The sequence below is a fragment of the Pisolithus orientalis genome (assembly GCF_024613125.1).
Source record: "Pisolithus orientalis strain OTSU chromosome Unknown F5J12scaffold_55, whole genome shotgun sequence".
In the NCBI taxonomy this organism is placed as follows: domain Eukaryota; kingdom Fungi; phylum Basidiomycota; class Agaricomycetes; order Boletales; family Pisolithaceae; genus Pisolithus; species Pisolithus orientalis.
The window spans coordinates 185,693-202,592 of NW_026260836.1; the positions used below are offsets into that span (position 1 = coordinate 185,693).

At 51.2% G+C, this 16,900-nt stretch overlaps 4 protein-coding genes across 4 annotated transcripts; 2 read left to right on the forward strand and 2 right to left on the reverse strand.

The window, feature by feature from the left end:
* Positions 1-5: 5 nt before the first annotated feature.
* Positions 6-5,388, forward strand: F5J12DRAFT_727409 (DNA topoisomerase II; the record flags this gene model as incomplete). Its single annotated transcript, XM_051741800.1, is given in 17 exon segments — positions 6-95; positions 155-379; positions 443-625; positions 676-1,615; positions 1,668-1,761; positions 1,810-2,125; positions 2,178-2,291; positions 2,348-2,452; positions 2,510-2,674; positions 2,722-2,907; positions 2,964-3,309; positions 3,359-3,639; positions 3,691-3,927; positions 3,986-4,285; positions 4,338-4,454; positions 4,503-4,980; positions 4,997-5,388. 17 exon segments carry the CDS (start codon positions 6-8, stop codon positions 5,386-5,388), a joined length of 4,569 nt encoding a protein of 1,522 aa, XP_051595439.1.
* Positions 5,389-5,816: 428 nt separating this feature from the next.
* On the forward strand, positions 5,817-11,735 carry F5J12DRAFT_907508 (uncharacterized protein; the record flags this gene model as incomplete). Its single annotated transcript, XM_051748945.1, is given in 14 exon segments — positions 5,817-6,166; positions 6,186-6,417; positions 6,574-6,690; positions 6,752-6,859; positions 6,939-7,218; positions 7,254-7,513; positions 7,565-7,754; positions 7,783-7,851; positions 7,886-9,091; positions 9,154-9,279; positions 9,311-9,430; positions 9,465-10,678; positions 10,727-11,233; positions 11,289-11,735. The coding sequence occupies 14 exon segments, from the start codon at positions 5,817-5,819 to the stop codon at positions 11,733-11,735; spliced, it is 5,226 nt and encodes a 1,741-aa protein (XP_051595440.1).
* A 165-nt stretch (positions 11,736-11,900) lies between these two features.
* F5J12DRAFT_861749 (uncharacterized protein) lies at positions 11,901-14,605 on the reverse strand. Its single transcript, XM_051746897.1, has 12 exons — positions 14,524-14,605; positions 14,020-14,470; positions 13,856-13,903; positions 13,679-13,786; positions 13,403-13,498; positions 13,259-13,341; positions 12,827-13,191; positions 12,644-12,757; positions 12,479-12,582; positions 12,236-12,412; positions 12,065-12,173; positions 11,901-12,003 (listed from the first exon to the last, which is right to left on the reverse strand). Exons 2-11 carry the CDS (start codon positions 14,130-14,132, stop codon positions 12,107-12,109), a joined length of 1,275 nt encoding a protein of 424 aa, XP_051595441.1. The 5' UTR covers positions 14,133-14,470; positions 14,524-14,605; the 3' UTR covers positions 11,901-12,003; positions 12,065-12,106.
* Positions 14,435-16,746, reverse strand: F5J12DRAFT_861754 (DEAD-domain-containing protein). The gene is made up of 11 exons (XM_051746898.1): positions 16,654-16,746; positions 16,484-16,595; positions 16,230-16,432; positions 16,044-16,120; positions 15,920-15,987; positions 15,654-15,894; positions 15,486-15,601; positions 15,167-15,421; positions 14,827-15,141; positions 14,524-14,770; positions 14,435-14,470 (listed from the first exon to the last, which is right to left on the reverse strand). The coding sequence occupies exons 1-10, from the start codon at positions 16,714-16,716 to the stop codon at positions 14,544-14,546; spliced, it is 1,677 nt and encodes a 558-aa protein (XP_051595442.1). The 5' UTR covers positions 16,717-16,746; the 3' UTR covers positions 14,435-14,470; positions 14,524-14,543.
* Positions 16,747-16,900: the final 154 nt, after the last annotated feature.

Below are 16,900 nucleotides of genomic sequence, written 5' to 3' on the forward strand. Positions count from 1 at the left end.
CCACGATGAGTTCGTCTGAAGAGAATTTTGACCTCGACGCCATTTCTGGAAACGAGAGTGTGAGCGACTACGACTCGCCTCCACCAAAGAAAGTAGTAAGTCTAAATTGCTTCTGTTGGGTGATCGTGTCGCGCGAGCCACTTTGTGCACCCAGACCAAGGCACCCGCTAAGAAGGCCGCGAAGACGACTACGAAAGCTGCCAAACCCCCCGCGAAGTCAAAGCCGGGTCCTAAGAAGAAAGTACTTGCCCCCAAGGATGAAAACGCTGACGGCGACGGGTTGGACGGCCTGGAGGATGCCTCGGATGACGGTGTTTCGGGGCCCGTCGCAGTGACGAATGGCCGGAAGGACAAAACCGCGTCGGAAATGTATCAAAAGGTGCGAAACTGATTATTTGTCGATAGTGGTGTCAAGGCTCTCAGCTGAATCTTTGTCAAACAGTTGACTCAACTCGAGCATATTCTCAAACGACCAGACTCCTACATTGGTAGTGTCGAGACTATCACACAGCCAATGTGGACGTATGACTCCGAAAACAATCGTATGACACACCGAGAGGTCAAGTACGTACCTGGCTTTTTCAAGATCGTTGACGAAATCCTTGTCAATGCTGCCGACAACAAGGTACGTCTGCTATCCAGGAGTATACTATGCGTTAATTTAGCGGTATGAAGATCAATGATCCCACCATGGATACCATCAAAGTGAACATTGATGTAGAGGAAGGAACGATATCAGTCTACAACAATGGTCGTGGTATACCCATCGAAATGCACTCCAAAGAGAAGATGTACATTCCTCAGCTCATTTTCGGTCACCTTCTTTCATCTTCTAACTACGACGATGACGAAAAGAAACTCACTGGTGGTCGCAACGGATACGGTGCAAAGCTAGCAAACATATACTCTCTCGAATTCACCGTCGACACCGCTGACAAGAATACTGGCTTGAAGTACAAGCAAACTTGGACCGATAATATGAATAAATGCGGCAATGCGAAGATAACGAAGAATGGCAAAGGCGAAGAGTACACTAGGGTCACGTTCAAACCCGACCTGAAGCGGTTTGGCATGAGTAGAATCGATGAAGATACTGTGTCTCTCCTGAAGCGGCGTGTTTACGACCTGGCGGGCACGGTCAGGAACGTCAAGGTTTTCCTCAACGACGAGCGCTTGAAGATCAAGAATTTCAAACAATACGTTGAATTGTATCTCTCATCTGCTGCAGCAGAAGCCTCTGCAGCATCCGGTGGTGCTGCGCTGGTGAAACCATCTTTGATCCACGAGCAAATAGGTGATCGGTGGGAAGTCGCCTTCGCCGTTTCCGATGGGACGTTCCAACAAGTCTCGTTTGCCAATTCCATCGCAACTACGAAGGGTGGCACCCATGTCAACTTCATGGCAGATCAAATAGCGAAGAACCTCATTACCGCTATCACTAAGAAGAACAAAGGTGCTACCGTCAAGCCCGCCCAGATCAAGAATCACATGTGGATCTTCGTGAATGCCCTCATCGAGAATCCCACCTTTGACAGTCAGACAAAGGAGACACTGACGTTGACTGCTTCAAAATTCGGAACGAAACCCACAATATCGGAAGATTTCATGAAGAAAGGTTCGGTTGTACCTGTCCATATGCGTGTCATCGTGGCTTATAGTTATTTAAGTTCAAAAGTCTTCCATCGTCGATCAAGTGTTGAACTGGGCCAAGTTTAAAGCTGACCAGCAAATCAAGAAAACTGATGGGTCGAAGCGTAATCGGTACGCGTACTGAGCTACATAGTGCATTTAGTTCTGATTATATTATAGTCTCACTGGTATGACCAAGCTGGCCGACGCGAACAACGCGGGCACAAAGTACGCAGAGCGCTGTACGCTTATTTTGACCGAGGGAGACTCTGCCAAAGCCTTAGCCGTTGCTGGGCTTGGTGTAGTTGGGCGTGATCACTTCGGCGTGTTCCCGTTACGCGGAAAATTACTCAACGTTCGCGAAGCGAAACACGACCAAATCATGAAGAACGAGGAGATTCAAAATATTAAGAAGATCATGGGATTGCAGCACAACAAAGAATATATCAGTGTCAGCAGCTTGCGCTATGGACGACTGATGATCATGACAGATCAGGTTCGTCGCTAGATTCAGTGCACGTGCTGATTGGTGAAGCTTGGTCACGTAGGATCACGATGGTTCTCATATTAAGGGCCTCCTGATTAACTTTCTCGATCATTTCTTCCCGTCGTTGCTAAAAGTTCCCAACTTCTTGGTGGAATTCGTGACGCCAATTGTGAGGGTAAGTGAGATCGCCGTCTCTTGTTTCACTTTGATGCCCATGCTACATGCGTGTAGGTCAGCAAAGGCAAACAGCGGATCGACTTCTTTACAATCCCGGAGTATGAACAATGGCTTGAAAATACACCCGATGCACACAAATGGGACTCAAAGTATTACAAGGTCAGGAAATCTGTGTTTCTGATGCTCGTCGGGCTCGTAGTGATTTGATGTTCAAAGGGTCTCGGTACTTCCAGTGATGCAGATGCACGGTACTACTTTAGCAACATGGCGAAGCACATGATACCTTTTGCAACCACGAAAGAAGGCGATAGAGATCTCATTGAACTTGCTTTCAGTAAGAAGAAGGCGGACGAACGCAAAGAATGGTTACGGCAGTTTAAAGTAAGCTCGACCGTATTCGCAATAGCGCATACTCTGAAGTTACACAGCCGGGGACATATCTGGATCACAACATGGATGAAATCCCATTCTCTGATTTCATCAACAGAGAACTTATCCTCTTCTCGATGGCTGACAATGTGCGGTCTATTCCTTCCATGGCTGACGGTCTCAAACCGGGTCAACGCAAAGTCATCTGGGGTTGTTTCAAGCGTAAACTAAAGAAAGAAATAAAGGTTTGCCTTTGTTGATGGCTTGTTCTACAGTATCGTTGACTTGCTTTTTTCTATAGGTCGCCCAACTCGTTGGTTATATTTCGGAAGTGGCGGCCTACCATCATGGAGAGGCTTCTCTTACAATGACGATTGTGAACCTCGCGCAGGACTACGTCGGATCCAATAACCTTAACCTCTTACTGCCTAATGGGCAGTACGGTACACGTGATCAGGGTGGTAAAGACCACGCTTCGGCTAGGTATATCTTCACTGAGTTGTCACCTTGGACGAGGACGATCTTTAATCCCGCGGATGACCCTCTCCTGACGTACTTGAAGGAAGACAATGATTGGATCGAACCGGAGTATTATATGCCAGTTATTCCGCTGGTACTTGTCAATGGTGCTGAGGGTATCGGAACCGGTAAATCATTCGCCTTGGTGTCTAGCGAGGTGTTCATTAAACTTCATAGGTTGGAGCACTAATATCCCCTCGTACAATCCGGTTGACATTATCGCGAACCTCCGTCGCCTCATGGACGGCGAAGAGATGGTGCCAATGCTACCTTGGTGGAAAGGATTCAAGGGTACCGTCAGAAAAGTTGGCGACCACAAATACGACGTCACCGGTATCGCACGCAAAATTAATGATACAACTGTTGAGATAACTGAACTACCCATTCATAAATGGACTCAGAGTTACAAGGCGGAGTTGGAAGCTATGATTGGAGAGAAAGGTGACGGTGTAATCAAGGTACTTCATGCATTCCACGATGCGGAACACTAAGATTAATCCACTCGTCAGGATTACAAGGAACACCACGACAATGTGAACGTGCATTTCGCCATCACTATGGGAGCTAAGGACCTGGAGAAGGCTGAGGAACAAGGGCTTGTTGAATTCTTCAAGCTGACGAGCAAGGTCAATACCAGCAACATGATTTGTTTCAACTTCGAGGGCAAAATTCAGAAGTATGATTCCCCAGAGGAGATTATCGAAGAGTTTTACCCCAAGCGACTCGCATATTATCAGAAGCGGAAGGTCAGTTATTTGACTGCTTTAGGGTATAGTCCCATTGACTTGAAAAATCACGATATAGGACTTCCTGGCCAACGAGTTGCAGACTCAGTTCGAGCGATTGTCCAATCAGGCTCGATTCGTGAAGATGATAGTGGACAAGGAACTGGTGGTTTCGAACCGCAAGAAGGCAGACATTGTTGCCGACTTGCGCAAGCTCAAATTCCGTCCGTTCCCAAAAGTAAGCAAGGCAAAAGCCGCGGGAGAGACTGAAGAAGTCATCAACCAAGACGATGATGCGGCTGAGGCTGAGGAAGCCGCTGGCTCCACAGATTATGATTACTTATTGGGCATGGCTATCTGGAGCTTGACCAAGGAGAAAGTAAGTACCAAAATGCTTTGTGGTATTCCTGGTTTATGACACGGGTGATTAGATTGAAAAACTGCTTCAACAAGCCGCGGAGAAAGAAGCTGAATTATTAGCCTTGCTCGAGCGTACACCCAGAGGATTGTGGAATGAAGACCTCGATAACTTCTTGAAGGAATGGGAGGTAGGGGACTTCCATACCTCAAACACCTGCAGCTAACCGTTGCACCAGAAATCATGTCAGGAGTATGAGAGCCGAAGTTTACTTGACGCCAACGGCAAAAAGATTAAGAAGAAGCAGGCTACCCTAGAGCACCGAAAATCACTGACAATCGCTAGACCTCGTAAAGCTCTCCACTCAGATGATTCAGAGGATGATTTCAAACCGTCCAAGGCTGCTGCAAAGAAGAAGGCTGAGCCCAAACCCAAGCCCAAGCCTGCGGTTGCTGGACCCTCCAAGATCGAGAGCGAAGACGAAAAGCCTGCTCCCGCGCCTAAGAAGGCCCCTGTCAAAAACCTGGCGAAGAAGGCCGAACCTGCCTCGGACTCCGATCTGGAGATTACTGGCCCTCCGCCGAAGAAAGCTGCGAAAGCACTGAAGCTGCTCGACTCTGATTCGGATATTGAGATGGCTGTTCCTGCTCCGAACAAGGGGAAAGGGAAGGCGTTAGCACAGGAGGACGGGCCCAAGAGGAAATCGTACGTGTCTAGTGCTTGGCAGAATAGAACTATCGTCTTATCCTCGTTTTAGGCCTACCACGGCAGATGATAGCGATGACGACGAGGCTTATGTCCGGCCTGCGACGAAGAAAAAGAAGATTGGTCAGGCGTCAGTAACCGATTTCTTCGACAAGAAGTCCTCCACGCCCCCAGAAGTTGCTCAGAAACCCGCTGCACGGAAACCGTCGGGCAGCAAGCCGGTACCTGCCAAGAAGCCGCCATCCAAGAAGACAGCCAGCGACGATGACGAAATCGTTATGAGTGATACAGTGGCTGCTCGTGCGCCTGCACCGAGACGCGCTGCGACGAACAAGGCCAAGAAGTACATCGAGATTGACTCGGGCTCTGACGACGATAATGATGATAATGATGATGATGACATGTTTGAGGATGACTGATCCCTTGGTCTTTCTTCGCTGTACTATCCAGACGCCTTTAATGACCTCGTAATTTATCTTATACAATTACAATGTGACGAGTTTTTTTTTCTGGGACCCATTGTAAGTGGAGAGCACGTGGTGGGGGGGATAAGCGAAATGTCGGGCTGGGTACTCCTTGTCTATTGAGTTGTCTTTTGCATTTTGTTTCTGCTGCTCCCCTGCCGTTTGGCACGGATAGAGTTTTTTCGCGGACAGGGCGAACTTTTCCTTGGGTTTGTCGCCGCTAACGCTTGTCTTCGACGTTAGATACCCACCTGGCGAGGAACAAGCTAGGTTCTCGAGTCACCGCACCGTGCAAAGCTCGTCTCGCTATCTCGCCTTCTGGTATCATACGGGACGACCGGAATAGCAACCAAGCTCCACGACATCTCAGTCCACGGGTAAATATGGCCTCGCAAGTAAGACAACCTCCTCCCCGTCTCAGTATTCCCCCGTCGCTTGGTATGCAACAGCCATTTGATGGCAGACAAGCCATGTTCTCTCCGGGGCTGCCGACCTCTCTGCAGCAGAGCTATCATCCTCCGCTCCCATTCTCGATAGGACATCCTCCACTTCAGACACCCATGCAACCTTTTTTCCAGCCGCAACCGCCAAATGCCCCAGGTCGTCCTGCGTACGCTCTTCACAAAGCCCATGCAAGCATGGTACACTACCCCGGCTTCCCACCGCCAACTGCGATACCCATCACACCTCTGGGACAGGGATTTCCTTCGCATATTCACGGCACCATCTTTCGGTCAGCCTTTCATACCCAGAATCCGAAGGCAACCCAGTGTAAGCATCGGAGGTCCACCTAAGGCACCACTTGGAGGTCCCGGGCGTAAGCATAGCCCAATGGCTATTCAACCACCCCCACCGACTATGCAAAAGGGGAAGAAAATAGTCGTTAACCTCCCAGTAGAGACGATACCCGGAACAAACGGTGACCCACCTTCGCGTCCTTCATGGGCGCGAACGCCGATGCCGACGACAAGCACGGAAGAACCAGTTATAATATCCTCCAGAAATTGATACCGCGGAACTTGTTCCCCCCGGATGCTTGGCGATATGCGATACCCAATGCTATCGATGTCTTCTTACCAGGAAAGGTAAGGCAGGTGAATGTTCTGTAGTTTTGTAGAACACTGAGTCTTGCATTGTCAGTTTGCATGGGATACCTTAAAACAAAGACTGATAGAGGAGAGGCTGGAGAAGTTGGGTGTTGAGCGAGGATCTGGAGGTTCTTTACCAATTCATGCACCGCATGCTCGAGCAGCCTCAGTAAGCACCCTCCATATTATGGTCAACGTGTTCAGCTCATCTCATGTGCATGCTTCCATAGATATCATCCCCGGCCGATCCATCGTTGTTGTATTTCAAATTAAATGAGCTGCGCCGATCGCAAAATGCTTCCACATCCAACTCGTTGTCAAGTTCTCCACAACCCCCGGTGAATTTGTCGCCGTCCCCTAGTTCGCAGGCATTCCAACAGAACAAGCATGGCTACAGCCTCTCACTTGCCCATCCAGCCTATGGCACACCCTGCATACTTTAACCCCTCTGCTGCGTTCAACCCCTTCGGCCCAAGTGCTGTTCTTGGATCTGACAGCATCGAGCCTGACACGCCCTTTGGGTCTACGCATTTTGATGGCCTTCACGCACCCCAAGGTCGTATGCCTGTGACGTTACTGCCTCTTACTGCAGGAATCAGTCGTGGCAGCAGCCGTCCTGATTTTGTTCGTGGTTTCGGTTTGGATATTCCAGAAGAAGAAGAGCCTCAGGAAGAGACACCTGGCGTGGACCAGAAGCGTTGCAAATGAAGAAGGAATCACGCAACCCATTAGCCAGCCTGAAGTGGAGCCAGGACATGGTGGCCCCAATGAGAAATTCCAGCACACATCATTCAAGGCACGTCTCGAGGTTGTCACACACGTTGTCCTTGAGATCCGTTGGAGGTGTGCGCAATGGCGTTACGCCGGACGAGGTTGACATTGTGCCTGTACGGAGCCCCGTTGGGAATCCGGGAATTGATGATTTGGACAAGGAAGCCGTTGGGGAGTGGACTGGTTCAGAGGATTTGCGTATGGACGAGTCTGACGATGAGGTAGATTTCCATATGATTATTCTCGTCTCTTTCATGACTTCATTCCACTAGCAGAGCATCGGAGAGTGGTCGAATCCTTCCGACGAAGAGCGCGCTCGTCACGAGAGGATGCAACGCCGGTCACTTCGGCAGAGACGACAGGAAATCGAAACACCGAGGCGGCTGCCCAATTTCCCTGCGCCTCCGACGGGTGTATTCGGCGTTTCCCTTCGGGGCGACTACGACTTTGTTTCAAATCCAAGTGAAGAAGGACTAAACGCCGAACGCAGGGAGTCGTTTCTTGGTAGTTGACCCTCTCGATTCCGCTCTCCGTCCATCATCAACATCGACACCTGGCCGTCGACCATTGCCTACCGCTACCTCACTCTCGAGGAACTTCCGGACAGTTTACTATCCATGACCCAGCTCTTGCGCATTCTCGTGTTGGATCTGATCACTTCCAAGTTGATTACGCATTTGGACCTCCAGCAGCTGCTTCTGGAAGTCTCAATCCTCACGCTAAGCCTTTCGTATTCGGTTCCAGCCGTGGGTCCAATTCGTGGTCAGTCGATGGCGCAGCTCCCCCACCAGCACCCACTCTTGGTCATGCTCGATTACCGTCCCTGGGTAAACCACTTAATGCATCAGCCCAAGAATTCAAGCCTACGGGTTTCACTTTCCGACCTCCGCCTGGGGTGCCTCAACTTCCATTTCCACCACAGGAGCCCACAACGCGTCCATTGCCGCTTCCCCCAGTACGATCTTCTTCCACCCGAGCGCAACAAGGTAGAGAAAAGAGACAACGCCGAGGCTCCCTCACCACGACAGATGATGGCAATGATAGTGGCAAAGAAAACATGGCTTCGTTCCGGTTCCCTGCAATCGGAGAGACCCCTCGTAGCGTCCGCCGCTCTGCCCCACCATCCCCTCGTGCAGGTTCGCAAGATTTCCACACTCCTCTCCAACCACTCACATTCTCTGGGTTTCCGACGCTGCCTTCACAAGGGGTTGACAACGGAGCTGAGAACGATGAGAATCTGCCAGGCATTGAAGTTGAAGGGCTCGAGAATGATGACATCAGCGAAACCAGCGCCCTCCGTGCTGCAGCACCTCCAAAATCACGTCGTGCCCCTATTCCTCTGGACTTCAAGAATTCCTCTGCCACCAACACCGTCCCCGCGGGCGTCTTCAAGGCTCTTGTTGGTGATGAGAAAACACGCCGCACTGTCCGTTCGCGTCTTAGTTCCCGTGATGCCCTTGAACACTCGCAACGGCCCTCGCTGGATGACTTCTCCGTACCTCCTATTGCGTCCCAGAACAGATCTCGCGCGCGCCTGGTCACGGACCCCGGCATTAAGGTGGAGACAGAGTCCCCGGACATCTTCACGCCCGCCATCAAGCGTCGTTCATCTTTGCCGGCCCTGCATAGTACACATAACTCTAGCCTCTCAAACGTGTCGATTCCTGCCATCAACCTCACGAAGCGTCTGGAGGCACAAGCACTCGAAGACAAGCTGGAGGCCATTTTGGAGGAGAAATTCTCGGCATTACGCTCGGAGCTGGCGAAGAATCGCGAGCGCAACTCGGGTGCTTCCATAAGTCCCCACCACGGAGAACGCTATAACTGAAGTGGTTCACGCTTTTCAGAACCCAACTCCAAGAGTCGGCAGCGAGGGGTTTGGATGATAGTCAAATCGACGCACGGGGAGAACTCGACTTGGAGCTTATCCGAGATGTTGTGCAGCAGGGTCATGCCGAAAACCTGTTGCTCATCCAAACGGAATTGCGTGAGGCGATTTCTCGCGTCGAAGAAGCGAGGCAGCCAGTCACTCCATCAGGGCAATGTGGATGTTGCTCCCATCATCGAACAGATAAACCACAGAAGTTTACAGGTTATCCTAAATACCCTCGGCCAGCTCTCCGGCAAGCTTGACATGCGTACTCGCCCCTTCGCGGACAAATACTGAACGAGATTCCTTTGTTGAAGAAATCATGACTGCCCTGACGCCAAGGTTAAACGCATTGCGCCAAGAGCCTGTCGATTACCATCTTCTCACTGCCCAGCTCAGCGAGGCAGTTAAACCCAACATCGAGCAGTTAATCGATCTCGCTGCGGACAAACGCGAGACAGCAGGTCTTATCGTGAACAGTATCCTGCCGTTGCTGCCCAACTCCGCGCAGTCCCCTGTGGATACAGAATCTGTCATAGCCGAGATCACGGCCGAAGTCCGACGGATCATTGCCCCTGTCGATGCACACGAAATTAAGGAGCAAGTTGCGGACCTTGTCGTGGAACGCCTTGACTCCCGCCTAGCTGTCCGTGACCGAGCGTTCAACGTGGATGCAGTAGCCACGAAGGTCACCGAGGGTGTAACGAGCCTGTTGCATTCTGTAAATGACTCCATACCCAAGCTTGATAAGTTACTGGAGTTACAGTCGACACTATCCGCGAAGAACGACGAATTCGTTGCTAAACAGGACGCCGTCGCATCTCTGGTTTCGGGCGTCCCTGCTCAACTAGAAGTGCTCCAACGTGGGGTGGCGACCGCTGGGGGTATTGTGCCGCAGGAAGGGTCAGGCAGCGGAAATGAAGAGATCGTTGCTACCCTGCGGCGACTTGAGAGTGCCATTGAAAATGTTGCCGCGGGACTTGCTTCTGGAAACCAACAATATGATATACTTGTTGCCCATCAGAAATCCCTCCACCAGGAACTCGGTGACCGCATCAACATTCTTCCCGAGTCTCTGACCGCTGCTGTCCAGGCCTTGCAAACTGCCCACGCCGAATTCGCTGTTTCCAGGGAAACAGCGAAGCACGATGCCGATGAGATTCGGAAGCTAAGAACTGCGAACAGCGATCTTCAGATACAGCTTGCCAAGGCACGGGGTGCGCATGGTCAAGTTCGCGTCGAGAAAGATAACCTTGGGGAACGCCTCAAGGACATCGAAAATGAACGTGAGTGCCTCCGTGCCCAGGTGGAGGAGCTGCAAGCGTCGATAAGAAACCAGCAGACCGAAACCACCGCTATCGAACTTCGGAATTCTGAACTTGAGGAGGCGCTATCGCAGAGTCTTGCACGACTCAAGGCGTCTGATGTCGCAACCCACACACAGCAAGAACGCATTGCTGAGGTGGAAAAGGCCAACCGTGATGCGGTAGCTGAGCAAGCAAGTCTCAAGTCGCAGGTAAGGGAGCGATTTTCGTTGACGCATGACACGGGCTGACCCATGTAGGTTGATGATTTACAACTCCAGCTCAGATTGGCCACCCATGAGAAGGAGCTGACAGCCCAGTCCCTGAAGTTACTGCAACAAGAGCACGAGCAATCCCTGGCCCAACAAAACCACTGGGATGACCTTCGCCGCAACATTGAGCAGATCGAGGCTCTCGCAAATGCCATGCGACAGGCTGACAACGAAGAATCCAAGGATCTTCGACGCATTCGTGATCAAAACCGGCAACTCGAGAGCGAACATGCTGCACTTCAGAAACGACTCAGAGAACAGGAACAGAAGGCTACAAATAACGAACGGGTCGCCAATACCGCCAAGCAGAGCCTTGTGCAGGCCCAGCAGCGTGCCGCCGAATGGGAACGACGTGCGAAGGAATACGAGAGCGATTTGGAGTTGACACAGAACAGACTCGACCAGGCAGAACAGACGAAGGACCAGCTCGACGCTGACTATTCTCTTGCTAAGCTTCAACTTGAAGAAAAAGAAGCGGAAGATCGCTTGGTCAAAGTAAGTAGTGTGGTTCCCTGATTTATATTTGCTTCATACTTATTCTGTTCTACAGGACCGCGAACACAAACTTCGTGAACAGGTTGCTATGCTTGAAGCTCAGGTTGCTCGGCTGGAGGTTGATCTCAGCAAGGCGAGGAATCATAACCGGGTCAACGTCCCTAAGCATACTCCCTACGCTGAGAAGGCACCGATCCCCTCCCAAGATGCATCCCCACCGCCTCGACCTGATTCTCGTGCAAGCACGATATATACCGACCGCTCACGGACACCCGTTGGGCGGGACGACAGACAACCACGGAGCGACACTCCGCCACAAGCGTCTGTATGGGATTCTATGCATGCACCGAGGCAACGCTACCCACGACTTGGACCGGAGCGCGCCACATACACTCCCTTAGCCCGATCGACCCGATCTAGTTTCAGACAGTCTGTCGCTTCCCCGACCCCAAGCACTGTCTCTTTGACCCCAAGTAAGCACTCCGACGGTTGGTACTTCTAGAGCCGTTTCCCGTAAACTTGTTGATTACCATCTATGCAATTGTATATCTTTCTTTCTTTTTCCTTGAATTCCGATCTATACTGTCATCTCTGCTTTAATTGTTCGTTCTGTTTGCGAAAGTCACTTTAGGCTTTCATTTTCCATGGTATGGTATGGTCATTTGCGACACAAGCACGTACTCATCTTACATCGGTCGTTGTCATTTATATACCCATCAAGTTGTTGCTACGAGGTACAAATCCGGTGGATGGATGTATTAGCTGCGAGTCTTAATAGAACGGCACTGAGCGGGTTCAATGACTGAAGGAGGACGGGAACGTGTTCGTTACCATGCATGCAAATCTGTGTATACACTGGGCAACCACTTGCGGTCATGCAGGTGGCCATATCCAATTCTCTACGGTCTCTATTGCGTGTGAGGACGCATCGGTCGGGATCCTGGCGTAATTGCAGATCAGGAATGAATGGAATAGATCGCCGTAGGATCCGGAAATGCTTACGACAGCTTCGGCTCCCACCTTCCACCCCGAAGCTCAAAGAATCTCGGGACGAACTTCTCTCCTCGTTCTTCGCGTCTCCGACGGAGCTCGCGCTGTGCATCTTCAACGGCGGACTTTGCCTCCGTTGCAGCCTCCATATCCCGTGCTTCGATCGCCAGCGTGAGTCTGTGCCACAGTCTGTGGTGGATGACAAGGTCAAATTAAATAAATAAGAGGTCGACGGCTGCAAATGACGACACCCACCGTCTTGATTCATAAGGTTCTTGTTCCTCCTCCGGCGCCACATACATGGGCGCAATGTTCTGTCCATCCTTAGCTGCGTCAAAGAGGATGGACTTGGAACCGGTCTGGAGTAAGATGACCGTAGGTGGCCAGGACAACAACAAATACACGTCATGACACACATACCTTTGAATTCTTAAATTCCATTACGTGGCTCCATCGTCCCAATACTTCGCCGAACTCGGCACCGCCCCTGCGCACCCGACCTGCAATGGCATTATAGGTTCCAGAAAAAAAGCCCTACATTGACGCATGGCAGACGTCCGTTCTCTTAAAATGCGTAGTGTGCGGGCTGTAACACTGACTTACCTTCGTCTTGAACTCAAGGTCGCACGTCAATCGATGTCGTTCGTTCTTTACGACGCATGTATCCCCCAGCTCCAGCACCATCTTCCCAAACAGGATGCCTCGAGCATACATGTTTGGCATTGTCACGACGTATTCTGAGATTCGGCAGGCCCGTTCCAGCGTCGAAGACATTACGCTTGAGACGGGAATAAGAAACTCACCTCCGTCCTCTGGTATACCCAGCAGTGTAATGCGGTTCTCACCCTCCATCGTCGTTGACACGCTGTTGCCAAGAAACTTGGACTTGGGTCGTAGCTCACCTACGATGCATACACGGTTCGCGGGCGAAATGTAAAAGAATGCTGAGATCGGCGGGTGATGCGATACTGTTGAGGAACGAATATAGTAAGCGGGTCGTGCTAAGCTGGCGGACATAAGGCGGAGAACACTTGCCTTGCTCAGCGACATAGTACCCTCGCGTGCCATTGGCGTAGTCATACCGACATCTGAAGAACTCGCCTAAAACAGGATTATACCTACATACGGCACCGGGTCTAGGATATCGATATTGTGCACAAGCGTGATCCGTAGACTCACGGTTTCTTTACGCCCTTTGGCTTGATATGCCACCCGGCGAGGTAATACTGGAGTATCCTGATAAACCTCTCCTCTGGATCCGAGCAGTTTTCTGAGCTAGTAATTATTACCCCGATCGTTGAGAGAATGCGTCATCATTGGAGTCAGGGTGTGCACCGCATCGCGCAGCAAATCATGGCATCAGTAGGGCAGTCGCAGGAGTAGGACACGGAGAGGGAGGGAACGCAGCTGGGCTTAGGGCACGCAGTAACATGCAACGCCAAAGACGGGACGTACCCAAAGATGAGATTCGGGTGAGACATGAAATCCGTGATACGTTCGAGCATGCTTCGTGGCTCGAGGACAAACGTTGGGAAGGTGACCTTTGAGAGATCCATGCCTACTCTGCAGTACGGAGCACCACCCAGTTGTCCGTGAGTTGCACGCGGGTGGGAGATCTCTGAAACTACGCACCTCAGCTGCGATATCAGGGCCGTGATGATCGAGCCCTCGTTCTCGTCTCTGTATTCATCACAGTCAGTATGTGCGTAGCCCATTGGGGTGGAGGGGATGGAGGAGGGAGAGCGGGTGCAGAGAAGAGATGAGGAGGAGCGGAGAAGAGAGTTTGAAACACGGACAGGATTGATGTATCATCAGGTTCAGTATCTTCAGGTGCCCTGTCGTCGACCACGGAGGAACCGCGTGCCCTACGCAATTGGGAGCCGGCCTGGCTGAAAAGACCCATCATCATGTTTGATGGCAATGAGACGCCCACGAGCTTCGCGCTGAATATAAACTGTTAGATGATCGCACTAAGAAACCAGCTGTACTGATGTCAAGCTGCGGTGTGGCAGATGCGGGCACTGCGTTCGCCACACGAGTTGTTGTCGAAATGGACCCAACTTGCTGCGACGAACCCGTTGATGCTGTGTTTTCTGATTTCGAAGATCGAACGGGACGTTGGGAACGGCAGGGAATGCAGACGGGCACACGATGGACACGGCAGCGATGAGCTGAGGCGCCTATTAGCTGATTATAATTGATGACTCTAGGCATCCTGGCAGGCTGTCATCCAACTTGGCTAGTCGTGTGCGTATTCAATTGCACAGCTATATGACTCTCTAACATGGGTGGTACCAAAGCCCCTCATCCTCCAAGCACCCTAAAACACGATCTTCGTCGCAGCTCCTCCAACGTCATCTCTGAAGAAAGCACCGTACGCAGAATGTGTCTTTTTCTTTATCGTCATCGGGAACTTGTGCGCCAGCTTGTCTGCCTCGGCCCCAAACCCAGCATCACGCAGTACACGCGCAAGTTCGCCGGCGAGAGCGCGTTCATGAACATCACCCGTGAAGAACGTGATCGAACGCCCAGAGCGGCCTCCGCGGCCTGGTGAATGACAAACGTGAACATACATTATTGCAATGTGAAGGCAACAAGCCCACCTGTTCGCCCAATGCGATGTATATAATCTTCGATCGTCAACGGAAAGGTATAGTTCACCACAGCTCCCACCTCGGGTATATCCAGCCCACGAGCTGCCACGTCCGTAGCCACCAAGAGCCGAAGCCCCGTGTTTTTTCTTCCCTTTCCGGGATTGCCGTCCCCACCGGAGTTCTGGCTAGATTTGAACCACTCAAGTGCAGCCATTCGTGCACTCTGCGCCATGTCTCCGTGCAGAGCTCCGACATCGTGCCCAGCACGCTTAAGCGTGGCTTCTACACGAGACGCTTCCTTTTTGTACAAAGCGAAAACGAGTACTGCGTGTCGGTCCCGTCGACGTACCGTTTTTGCGTGCACAACCGAGTAAGGCAAGGTGCTTGGCAAGGAGCGCACTGTAATCCAACATTTGGAATGAAGCCTGAAACGTAAGATGAGATAATGTACGCACTCTTTTTCTCGTGCATCCTCCAAGACTTCGATGCATTGCTCTACAGCGGCTGTTTGCAGTGAGGTCATCGCTACCGACCGTCACTCGTACAGGATCACGCAAGAATGCACTCGCAAGTCTACGAACAGCCTCTGGCCATGTCGCACTGACTGTTTCAAACAAAACGGGGAGAAGTATGAGGCGGTGATGAATGGAGCTCGGCATCAGACGCACACATCATGGTCTGGCGGTCAGATCTTTGCATGGTATGGGAAATAATTGCCGTGATGTCGTGTTCGAATCCTTTGTCTAGCATTCTATCCGCTTCATCTAAGACCAAATAATTTACCCTGTGTCAGGTCAGCATCATCAGCTCACTCCAGACGTTTCAACGGAACATACTTAGATAAGTCACAAGCACCGTCGTTGACTAGATCTAATATCCGACCGGGAGTGCCAACAACAATGCGGGTCGTTTTTCCGTCCTCTGAATTATTTGAGAGGGCTTTGATCTGCGGGGACTTGTCGACTCCACCGTACACGGCAACACTGGCCATACCGAAAGGAGCGCCGAGCGCAGAAAGGGTGTCATGTGTTTGAATCGCAAGTTCGCGAGTGGGTGCAACCACAAGAACGTTAATCGCTCGCGGACTTTTTAGATTTTTTACCACTCCCATTCGACCCTGTGGCGATAAGTCGGGAAAGGGCAGGTATGCCAAAGGCCAACGTTTTTCCACTATAAGTAACCGTGTCAGCAAGAAGGGCTACTCCGTCGAATATTCCCGTGCACACCTCCCCGTTTCAGCAATTCCGACCACATCCTTACCGGCCAGAGCCCATGGCCATGCGGCTGCCTGGATCGGGGTCGGCTCTTTGAATCCTTCAAAGGCATCTTTGAGCCCCGTAGGAATATCGAGTTGGTCGAAAGAAGTGACTGGAGAAAGAGGAAGGGAGGGATGGTGGTGCATGAATGGTCACGGAGTGTTTTTCAAGGAAAGCTTGTCCTTCTGATGAGGATGGTGGTGAAGCATGAATCGTTGGGACCAGCTGCGGAGAATTTTGGGCATCCGCATCGTGTTTCTTTTTCTTCTTGCTTTTGGTTATGTTTTCCTGGGTAGTGGTATCACCAACTTCAATTTCACGCTTGCGCTTGCGATCCTTCTTCGAGGACTTGCCTGGCTCTGTAAAGCAACATGGGTCAAGCTGATCGCCTTGGATTGTGCACAACGTACCCGAAGGTGATTCTGGAACAGCTTCCACGTCCGCTGGGTCAGACTGTTTTCTTTTTCGATGCCTGTCTTTCTTTTTATCCTTTCTCTTGCCAGCGTCAGCTGACTTGTTCGTCTTTGGTTAGTAGCAGGTCGGATCGACAAGGTTACCATACAAACCTGTTTCAGTCTACCACCTTGTTGCCCTCTTCGTTGTCGGTTGCCATCGTCGCGGCGAGTCCGCTGAGTGATCCCATTGAAATGAATTGAGCAAGGCTGTATGTATGAGTCACGTGCACGACGGCGGACGCGACACATGCGGAATTGAATGAAGGAACATCCGAGACACTGCAAAGCTGAAGCCAGCACACGTTGGAATCGGGTCTTTCGTTTGTCGGAATCCACCCTCGGACGCGTCTTGGAACTTGCGTGTTCACAGGT

Coding starts and splice junctions, on each gene's coding strand:
- F5J12DRAFT_861754 (XM_051746898.1), bottom strand. CDS start 16,716: ATGGGATCACTCAGCGGACTCGCCGCGACGATGGCAACCGACAACGAA. Junction 15,988..16,043: donor GGAATTGCTGAAACGGGGAG/GTGTGCACGGGA, acceptor GGTTACTTATAG/TGGAAAAACGTTGGCCTTTG. Junction 14,771..14,826: donor ACATCGCATTGGGCGAACAG/GTGGGCTTGTTG, acceptor GTCATTCACCAG/GCCGCGGAGGCCGCTCTGGG.
- F5J12DRAFT_861749 (XM_051746897.1), bottom strand. CDS start 14,132: ATGATGATGGGTCTTTTCAGCCAGGCCGGCTCCCAATTGCGTAGGGCA. Junction 13,904..14,019: donor CCTGATGATACATCAATCCT/GTCCGTGTTTCA, acceptor TGATGAATACAG/AGACGAGAACGAGGGCTCGA. Junction 12,174..12,235: donor AGGTGGGAGCCGAAGCTGTC/GTAAGCATTTCC, acceptor CAATTACGCCAG/GATCCCGACCGATGCGTCCT.